The following is a 10,856-nucleotide window of genomic DNA, read 5'->3' as shown; positions in this document are numbered from 1 at the left end:
ACCATCAATCCAAGTTTTCCATTAAAGATTCTGTTTTGAAGTGTCTCAAACAAGCTGATTCACGCGGACTGACGTCGATATCACTTCCCGCTATTGGAACTGGAAAGGCAGGAGTGCCCTTGAAAGAGGCCTCTGAGGAAACGTTAGCTGGAATTGCCAAGTTCGCACAAGACCTACCGACTTCGCTTCATCTTATTCGGATTGTGATTCTTGAAGAAAAGATCTTGCAAGAGTACCGCAGTGCCATGAAAGCGTGCAGGGAGGGAAAAACGGGCATTTTCTCTAGAGTCGCTAATTGGTTTGGATTTGGGGAAAAAAGCTCGTCACACTCATCTATGCCCGTAAAACATGAAGTCAAGAAAGGCTGCACCTGCTTAGAAATATTCGCCGGCACAAAAGAAGACATCGAGAAAGCTGTTGAAGAAATTCAGAAGGATTTAAGTAACAACTGCATCAAAAGGGAAATTGAAGAAGATGCCATTGGAAAGCTCTCGAAGGAGCAGAAACAGAAAATTCAAGATTTGGGACAAGAGTACGACACTGCTGTCGAGATAGAACAAGAGGTTGATCGCATATCCGTCAGAGGTGACGCAGAAGACGTTATTGATGTAGCCAGCGCCATTTATCAAATCCTAAAGCGTGAGATGGGAAAGGAGCACACCAAAGGACTTGAAGAGTTCATGGCAAAGAACATTCAGTGGTGCTATTGCGAAGAAGACGATTTGATAAATTACGACGCAAGTCGTAATTATCAGATAGAGAAGGCGTATTCTGATGGTCTGGATTCCGTTGAGGTAATGATTGACAATGCAAGATGTCGAATTGTATTCAAAGAAATGAAGGAAACCTGTTTAGATGACGGCGAGGAAAGGGCGATCTTCAGGAAGGAAATTGGCAAAGGTAATTTGTCTCTGCATTGGAGCTTTGTTTAAGAAAAAACGTTGGCGTCACTCTCCTTCCCATAAACTGCGAATCATTCTCTCAGCTCCTATAGAATAAGAACCTCTGATTGGTTCCCAACGTGAGTACCTGGAGCCCATAACCAATAAGTGTCGACCTCTCTCATTTGGTCTTGGCCCATGAGTTTACTGTATTATCTAAATTTAGGATACGGGTGCCAATCAGATTGGGCCTGATGACCGCAGCGCCTCGGATTGGTCAGCTGCAATCAAACAGCCGACCGCACGAGGGATTGATCGTGATAAATGCAATATCAATGCCTTATTTCAAGCTGAGGGGGACAATGTACGAGTCTGTAAATTATGGGATTAGCAACTATTGATTCAAATAGTCAGAGAGTGTACACCAAGCTTTCCAAAGCTTTAAGCGAGATACAGCCGTTTAGAAACGTGAAAATTTACAAAGAAATGTATAACCAGACATTTCTTTGTAATTTTGACGTATTTAAGTGGCTGTATCTCAGTCAAAACTAGCCCAATTGACACCAAACTTGGCGATTTGTTAAAACTCGGTGTGCTCTTTCTGACTTTGTGGATCAGTAGTTACTAGTCCCATAATTTACAGACTCGTACCTAGTCCCCTTTGGCTAGGAACACAATAGGCATTTTTATACTAGAGACGCATAATCCGTCTGGGACGAACTTGGGCAGTTTTTTTCTGCGTCTGTGCTATTCGTCTGGTAAAAAGACGGGCACAAGACGCCCAATGTGTCTGGACGAACAACCCCGTTTAGTGCGTCTTCGAAGACGTACTAAAGTGGATAGTCCGTCTAGACGCATAATGCGCCCGTATAATTTGCCCGTCTTTATACTAGACGAATTGAACAGACGCAGAAAAAAGGTTTACCCAAGTTCGTCCCAGATGAATTATGCGTCTCTAATATAAAAACGGGTAATACCGCCACTTTTTCCCCGCAAAATCTAGCATTAGCCGTCCTGCGAATAAATAATATCGAAAACTGATTGGCCGCTTTCTATCGCAGATCGAGACTTCTGGGTTATGGACTTCTGATGAGTACCTAATTTTCGCGGATCTTGAGTAATTGTCGAGGGTCATGAGTAATTGTGCAGCTCTTTTTTAGCCAAATTTAAACAAGTGTTTTTTTTTGAAAGGCATTTATTTTCGTGTTTTTATCAGCGAAAATTAGTTTCGTGTTACAAGCCGTAGACTTTAGCATGAACTTATTCCCCGCGACTATTTCCACGAAAATAACGACCCACAAGCAACCATTCCGCGTCCCATTTGAAACGCAATTTTACCCACAAAGGTGCCCTGTTGTGAAACTCTTTACCTGAAAGTATTCGGATGTTAATTAATCGGAGATGTCGAACACCTATGCTTGGATGACGTGGAGAAAATCGAACGTATCAGTTATGCGCCATACGGACGCGCATTGTCGTATTCCACGAAATAGTGCCAATGTTTTTCAATGCACTACGATTCAAACCTACGAGTCAGTCATGAAATAAAATCGTGGGGTGCATGGTATTGCCGTTGCGTGACATTATTTGCAATGTCACGCAATTTGTATTGCCATAATTTGTTTGAATGGATTTTTTTTGTCATTATCTTGTCTTTGTTTCCGACAGGTGTTCCGTTACCAGATGGCTGGAGCATACAACCCAAGGACAGTTCAGGCAAAGAGAAAGATGTCCACCTTGTGCAGATATGTCCCTCAAAAAACGCAGCCGAGTTCAACAGAGTTGCAGACCAAGTTAAGAAGACAGCCTCCATTACCATCAGCAAGATTGAGCGAGTACAGAATCCTGGGCTCTACCGCTCTTATGTGGTGAAGAAGGACCAGATGGACAAGAAAAATGGAAGCAATGAAAAGTTCCTCTTTCATGGGACCGGCAAAAGCAGCTGCTCTACTATCAACTCTTATGGATTCAACAGAAGCTACAGTGGCAAAAATGGTGAGCTTTTGAAGTTAAATCCGTTTTTATTCCTGACCGTTGTTTAAGTTCGACAAGAATTAGACATAACATATTTTTACACACTCGACGCACTGAAATTACCGTTACTATCATTATAATTTTAAAACTGGCTTGAACGTATAACATAGCCGTGATAACATTTATGATAACACAGAAGATATCAAAGGAATCTGAGCAAAATCATCTATCCATACTAAATTTTTGACGGTATTATTAAAACGACGCGTGTACGGTTAGTTGAAAAAATTGGTCAATTTTGCAAGTTTCAACCCATTTTCTCCATAGTGAGTTATACGAGGTAAAGAGGCGTTTAGAGTGCTGAAATGGTTCTTATTAAAGAAATGTAGCATTGTACATTGTACAAATGTAGCATTGTACATTGTAGAAGGGCCGTTTTTCGGTCATAATCAACACACTGCTCTTACAGAGAAGGCACAGAGCCGCAGTGTTGAATTGAGGTTTGATGGAATAGGACGCACTTAGTACTTGACAGCATTTTTGTGGTAATCCTGCCTATCGGGTGAAGCTAAAAACTATGCAGTATATTAAGACTTAGGGCCTGTTTACATGGAGGGAGGGGGGCCCCGGCTAACCGAGCTTCCCTGGGAGAGCCAATTTTTTTATACGTTACTTTAAAGAACGCATGGCAGCGTTCACGTGCTAGGCAGGGTAACCTGCCTTCCCGAGGCACCCTTCTTGGCGGGCTATCCCTTTAGGGAAAAAACACCATAGCACCAACTCGGTGCGGCCAACACATTTCGCATGCGCACAACCATTTCACCCGGTCAATAAGCGGTCGTGGACAGCTGTTTCAGCTTTGCCGGGCTACATCAGCATGGCGTAGCTAACATACCAGGCGGATGTTTTAGGCATCTCTTTAAGTGGCAGCTTCACATACAAGAAATGTGGTAAGCTGGGTTGGGAACAGCAAAACTGTTCTTCTACGGCAATCGTGTGGGAAAGTGGATCACAAAGAGAGGTTGGTGTTATGGTGTGTGTTTGTTTTTGTTTTGAGAGCATGAGAGAAGTGTAAGATTTTTTTTATGAACTTTCTTATAAATTTCATTAACAAATTGAACTAAAGGCTGGTTTCCATACGATCGCAGACGATCGCGGATCGCAGATCGCAGACGATCGCAAAGAGAGCTGTTTTCATATAATCGCAGAGCCGGCTTCAGCCATACATTTCGGTCAGCAGAAATGTCAAATGTACACGCGCGTTGTGCTCGCGGCAAAATCTTAGTAAACAACATAGCGGACATCGATGAGGAAATTTTGCTGCAAGCAAATTTACTTCTTTTAGTCCTGAAGGGACGGCATCGTCAGCTTCAAAAGCGAAGGAAACATCGGTTTTGATCGACATTTGACTTGATTTACTTTCATTGTTCATTTCAGTTTACAGTGTCCCCAATTAGCGCTCCAGCGCTAGAACGACTAGACACTTAAATAAAGTTCCTTTCCTTTCCTTTCCTTTCGTTGAGTTCGAAAAATATTCATGAAGAGACAAAAACTTGGGGGTTTCCACTCACTGCTCAGAGAACTTCGTGTTTCTGACAGAACAGTAACGAACATAAACGAACATTCAGGCTTTGTTGCTAATAAGCGTTGAATCATTTGAGTCATAATTAAAATTATTATGGGATACGTTTCGATCGCAGATCGCAGAACTTTGGTTTCCATATGATCGCAGGATCGCAAACGATCGTAGACGATCGCAGACGATCGCAGAAGATAGAACCATGTTCGTCTGCGATCACGATCGCAGGATCGCAGACGATCGCAGAAGTGGGTTTCCATATGATCGCAGTCTATCGCAGAACTTTCTGCGATCATATGGAAACCAGCCTTAAGGGAGTCTAAAATTTCTAATTACTGATATTCAAAACCAGGATAAAAACAGATAAAGACGATAAGGTTCAAATAAAAAATAAATAAAAATTAATAAAGAAATAAGAAAAAACACAGTTTAAACACTTTCTCTCAACTAAACCGAGCCGAATATTGAACCTCGGGCCTTCGGGGACCACTTTGAACCCTTGATTATAGAGATCTTTAGACCCTTTGACTACCATGATCTAAAACTTCATTCCCCTAACTACTTCCATAGATTTATTCCTTGGCTGGTCATGAGAGTTCGGTGTTATATCAGGCTCATACTCTTAGGGTGACAGTAATCTTCATTCTCAATACTAGGCTAACTGACAGTGTATTGAAATTGAGAGGTGAAGTTACATACTGATCACCTCTGGGAGTCAAAGGTTTGAATCACAAGAGGGCAACGCTTTGAATTATATATTCTTGGCTTGCACTCACGTGATTATACGGCCATGTTGGTGTACAAAACAAACGCAAAATGTCGCTCGCGTTTTGCAGAATAATTCCCAAAAGACTTTTTCGCTATTGTTCAGTACACCAAGATGACTGCAATGGCATCAGGTGCAAGCCAAGGGACGAACAAACAACAAATTTTCAAACAATAGCAAACAATCATGTTAACGATTGTTGTTGCTGTATGTGCAGGCTTGCATGAAGAATTTTCTGTTCGCTATACCCATCTAGGGTGAACGAGCACGCGCATTGTCAATGTCTGAATTTTCCAAATACGCATGCTCAGAACGGCGACCCGTAATCGTACCATGCATAGTGGAATATGAAGACAACCCTTTCACTAAAGGACCCGTTTGTGCCTAATTATTTTACATTTTAACTCCTTTCCTTTAGGCACTGCTTTTGGATTAGGTGTATATTTTGCACGAGATGCCTCGTACTCCACACAGGCAAAATATTCGCCACCAGACCCCTCTGGTGATCGCTGTCTTTACCTTGCACGTGTATTGGTGGGTGAATATGCAGTTGGGCGCCAAGGAATGATAACTCCGCCATCCAAGGGAAGCGACGAGACCAACGCATATGACAGTGTAGTAGATAACACTAGCTCCCCGTCGATTTTTGTGGTTTTCTATGATAATCAGTGCTATCCAGATTACCTCATAACATTCAAATGAGGGTAGAGCCCAAACCATGTTTTTAGGGAGTTTAAGAAACGACGACGGCTACCGGGCAACGACAAATCCACAAAACAGAATATCTTTGGTTTAAAGAGGAAACTGAAAATAATCGTGCTGCAACCGCGGTACGCATTTTTTTTGCGGCACTCTGCGTAACGACGACGTAAACTCATTAAGTCTGTGCTTTTGACGGCAACAAATGTGAACTTATCATTCTCCATTTTTACTATGAAACCACTCGTACTAATTTATATTCAGGACACTTCGCCCACAATGTGCAACGTGAACGAGATGGACTAATCGCGAAAGACTTACGACAGAGCGTTTATATTTTGAGGTGTCATTTTCGTCGACGTCGCAGTCGTAGATCTTAAAGTCCCAGCTAAGCGGTTTGCATGGTACGTAATCGCCTCACGCTGCCATGTTGTATGGCAAACAGTAGTTATCTCATTTGAATTTTTTTCATCATTTAGGGTTGTTATGTAATCTGCGTATCTATAGATTGGTTGCAAAATACCTATAGGGAAATTTTTAGAGGCCACTGTGTACATTTTGTTTTATTAACATATGAATGTTGTAGGAAAATAGTGCAGAACAAAAATTGATTCCAAAAGTTAAAGGAAAACCAAGATAAGGTTGCATAGAGCAACGTTAAGCTCCAAACAATATACGAAATATTTGCTAGTAACATTGACTTCTTTCATAATTGCGGCCAAATAAAATATTCTTCTGTTTTAATGCTGATAATCCTCTCCAGCCTCGCTACGACGAGCAAATTTCTAAACAATTTTTGTTTTAAAACTTGGGCAGTAGGTCTAATTAGCATGAATACAAGAAAAAGTAAACGTGGTCGCCACTTGTGAAAGTGGTATTTTGGGTAAAGCATGTTTTCATCTGCAATGTTTTCAAAGCCTGAGTACAATTCACGTGGTACGGATGACTTCATTGTTTTTTATTTCGATGCGGTTTCGACTGTACACGCAAACACGATATGTATGCGTTTTCATTTCATCGATGTGGTTTTGATGAATACACTCAGCGATTTTGTGTGGACTGAAGGCCTAAACGCATCGAAATGTATGCGTTTTTAAACGTAAGCGCATTACTGTGGAGAGGGCCTAAAGCTACATTGGGTTTTATAAGGAAAACAAACATGAAGGAACATTCGTGACGACATTTTATTACATTTCTGTGCCGCTCTATGAGAAAAAGAACCCAAAACAAAGCGACAACTCACACACAGGTGAATTTTGAACTCTGCTCGGGATCTTTCGCTCTTGTAGTACAGCGTAAGGCCCGGTTCAGACGCCACTTCACTCATGTGCCAAACCAAATCGAGTTAAGTCCGACTTTGGAGCGACATTGGCGCGACATCTGATTCAGACGGCGCACTGTGTGTCGAGCCTAATCTTTATATCTAGGGAGAAAGAGAAAGGCCTGGATCCGATACTATATTTTCGCGCCATAACTCAACTTTCAAGATGTTGGCTGCGAAGGAAAGGACAGCTCTGATTAGAGAATTTTCAAAAAAAATTTAAAATGTAAAAAAAGTTGAACAAACTAAACTAGTGGACAGCACTCTGCGAACTGTATCCTTTTTTCCTTTTTTCCTTCTTTATTCTCCGACGCTTTTCGTCTAGCCGTAACGTAGACTTCTTCAGGGAGTTTTACAAGACATTTTTGCTATCAGATATGGCTTAAATACAGGCGTTTAATGTATTATTTTTAGCTAAAAGCGTGGCCCTAAACCATCGTTTCTCACGCCTTGCCCTAATATTTCACAGCTGCGCACGTTCCCTTTCGAAAATCCGGTCAAACCTTTTGCGTGAGAAACGATGTTTTGGGGCCACGCTTTTGGCTAAAACCGTCCCATCAGAAATGGCTTAAATACAGGCGTTTAATGTATTATTGTAAAACTCCGCGAAGAAGACTACGTTAACTAGACGAAACGCGTTGGAGAATAAACAAGTTTTACAGAGACAACAGAGTGCTGCTCACTAGTTTAGTTTTTTAAACTGTTTAAAAAACGTTTTTAAAAAAATCAGCAGCATTTCATTATGGTCAATGTTTTGCACAGTTTACGGTCTTAGGTCTTTTGCCGCCATTGCCGGTCTCATCCTTACGATTTGGTTCGGCACATGAGAAGAACGCCGTATGAATCACCTGCCGCTCCGATGTCGAGTAATGCGACAGACTCTGTCGACCTTACCGTTTTTGCCGCACCAAATTAAAACTGCCGTTCCAAACTGCTCTTTTGCCGCACTTAATTCCTTAGTTAGGTTCGCACATGAGTGAAGCGGCGTGTCAACCGGGCCTAAATGACGAGAAGTCCTTGGGAAAGTTGAAGAGATGTTGACGTTACCATCGCAGAAACTCTCAAGCAGGACCTTTAGTTTGCACTCACCACTAGTCTCAGAATCGGACTCAAGATTTATAGCATTTGCTTCACTGTTGTTTTATTAGTCTAGATAGATAAACATTTTGGGCTAAGTAAATATCGATCCTCGCACTTCAAAGGGCACCTAAGCAATTGTCTTGCGCATGAGCACTGGCAGTTCCCTTTTGAACATCGATTTCTGTCTTTGCTAGTACTGCTTATCTAAAGTATCTACTTGAAGAAGTGATTTCAAAATGAATAGCAACGGATAGAGCTTCATGTCTCAGTGGGTTAGAGTATTCGTGATTTCAAAATGGATAGCAATGGGTAGAGCTTCATAGCTCAGTGGGTTAGAGTATTGTACCAGCATCGAAGAAGCATCGTTGAAGCCCCCTGTATTTTTCGGGTTTCTGTTGGAGACAATTGCTAAAATTTTCCACTTAAGTGCCAGGATCAATTCTAGATTTAGTTTAGGCTAATTTGTTATCTATGTACAAATTACAAAGCGAAATTCCATGTGACACTTTGGAATTATAAGACATAAATACTGCATTTCAGTTGGACGTCAATCTCACAAATTAATCATGTTAACTATGAATAATTCTTGAGGACTCCTACGAAGATAAAAAAAAAATAAAGGCTATATCTGCTCAAGATATCTGTAAGATTATTCTCATCCTACAGCTATTTAACAATCAGACCCGTAGCCCGCAAGGACCACGGGTCAATAGCCCATGAGGCGAAGCCGAATGGGCTATTGACCCGTTCCTTCACTCAGGGTTCCAGTTCCAGCGGAAACCACTCGCATATTGTAATTTCTATCAAATAGACCAAATCGTCCGAGCGCTCTGGCGAAGGGCTAACGCTCGAAACGTCAGCTTTTAGAATCTCTGTACGGTGGCCAATTTACATTATCAACTCCGTTGATAAAACCAAATTTTTGTATACTACTTCCCCACCGACGCAGCACCACAGTTTCTTTAGAAACTACCCTTCATTCAAATCGGCTAAAGCCTGGTTTTCACTAGCGGCACAAACGCAAGCGTAAGACCGCTTGTGTCGCCGTGAAAACGGGGTTGACGCAAGCACAAGCAAAAGGATCACATTTTGTTCACATGCCCATACGCGGGCAATTTGGAACGAGTGCTTTAATTGGCCAGACGTAGCAAATTTCCTTGCGCTTCCGCTTGAGTTCGCTTGCGTCGTGTGAAAACGAAACGCAGCATAAGCACGAGGAAATTTGCTACGTCTGGCCAATTAACGCACTCGTTCCAAATTGCCCGCGTATGGGCATGTGAACAAAATGCCGGATGCCGGCCATGGTTGATCTTGACGCTTATGTCGACGTTCGTTTTCACTAGCATAAGCTACTTATGCTTGCGCTTTGTGCTTGAGTTTGTACTTAACTCAATGTTGTACCCAATTCAAACCCTTTGGGAATAAAACGTCTTTTACCACGTATTTCCATATCATTTAAAAGTGAATGCTACATTATAATGCACATACAATTCACAGAGAATCTTAACCCCGGGAGATTTGAATTGGGTACACCATTGAGTCGGCCGATTCCACCACAGGTAACCCAGGCTCACTGTGTGCGTCACGTAGGTATTAAAATATAGAGAACATATGAGGCGAAGTTTAGGTCTGGAAATTTGCTAGAAAATGGAAATAAAAATGGATGAAACTTGCCATGTGGTGAGCTGTTGTTGTCTTTAATACGTACACGAAGTTTCGGGGAAAATGGTCCCCGTTCACCTTCCTTCATAGTATAGTGACAAGGTAGGAGACTGAAGCCAGCGTCGGGACTCCGATCGACCCAAAACAAGCACGATTTTTTTCGCGAAAATCGAATCCAGTCGCTAAATAAACACGCCAGGCTCGTGGAACATGAATTTCTCTAAACCATGAATCCACTGAAGCATCTCCAGGTAGCAACGCGAAGCCACCAGGCTCCGTAGAACTTGTAAGTTGACCTGCTAAAATGGCGGCCCGAAAGCGTTGTCGCGTTGTCCTCCAATTCAAAATGGCACTGAACTCGGGACGCCTGGTGACGAGTATAATAAGTTCTGGAGGGAGGGGAGTCCCAAATTGCTAAAAACAAAACTCACTGAGCAATCTGGGACTCCCCTCCCTCCAGGGGGACATATATTCCCCTCGTCACCAGGCGTCCCGAGTTCAGTGCCATTTTGAATTGGACTCCTCGCGAGGACAACGCTTTCGGGCCGCCATTTTGGCAGGTCAACTTACAAGTTCTACGGAGCCTGGTGCTGCTGCTGCTGGCTTCTGTCTCCTACCTTGTCACTATACTATGAAGGAAGGTGAACGGGGACCATTTTTCCCGAAACTTCGTGTACGTATTAAAGACAACAACGGCTCACCGCATGGTAAGTTTCATCGATTTTTATTTCCATTTTCTAGCAAATTTCCAGGCCTCATATGTTCTCTATATTTTAATAGCTACGTGACGCACACAGCGAGCCTGGGTTACCTGTGATTCCACCAGCTTCTAAGGAATTTAGCCATGATAATCCACTCTTGCATGTGTGTTGTTCCTCCGAATACAAACAAAAC

General features: G+C 42.3%; 1 protein-coding gene across 2 annotated transcripts in view; it reads left to right on the top strand.

The window, feature by feature from the left end:
• Positions 1-6,646, top strand: part of LOC138026177 (protein mono-ADP-ribosyltransferase PARP14-like) — a 21,885-nt gene extending 15,239 nt beyond the window's left edge. For both annotated transcript variants that reach the window (XM_068873397.1, XM_068873396.1), the window contains exons 8-10: positions 1-900; positions 2,550-2,876; positions 5,619-6,646. The exon at positions 1-900 is cut by the window's left edge and continues 619 nt beyond it. In XM_068873397.1, the coding sequence (XP_068729498.1) occupies positions 1-900; positions 2,550-2,876; positions 5,619-5,902 (1,511 nt within the window). In that variant the 3' untranslated portion in view covers positions 5,903-6,646. The remainder of the gene's footprint in view (positions 901-2,549; positions 2,877-5,618) is intronic.
• Positions 6,647-10,856: the final 4,210 nt, after the last annotated feature.

This window comes from Montipora capricornis, chromosome 12, assembly GCF_036669925.1.
Source record: "Montipora capricornis isolate CH-2021 chromosome 12, ASM3666992v2, whole genome shotgun sequence".
In the NCBI taxonomy this organism is placed as follows: domain Eukaryota; kingdom Metazoa; phylum Cnidaria; class Anthozoa; order Scleractinia; family Acroporidae; genus Montipora; species Montipora capricornis.
The sequence above is the reverse complement of the archived record's forward strand: the minus strand, read 5'-3'. Positions and strand labels throughout refer to the sequence as shown.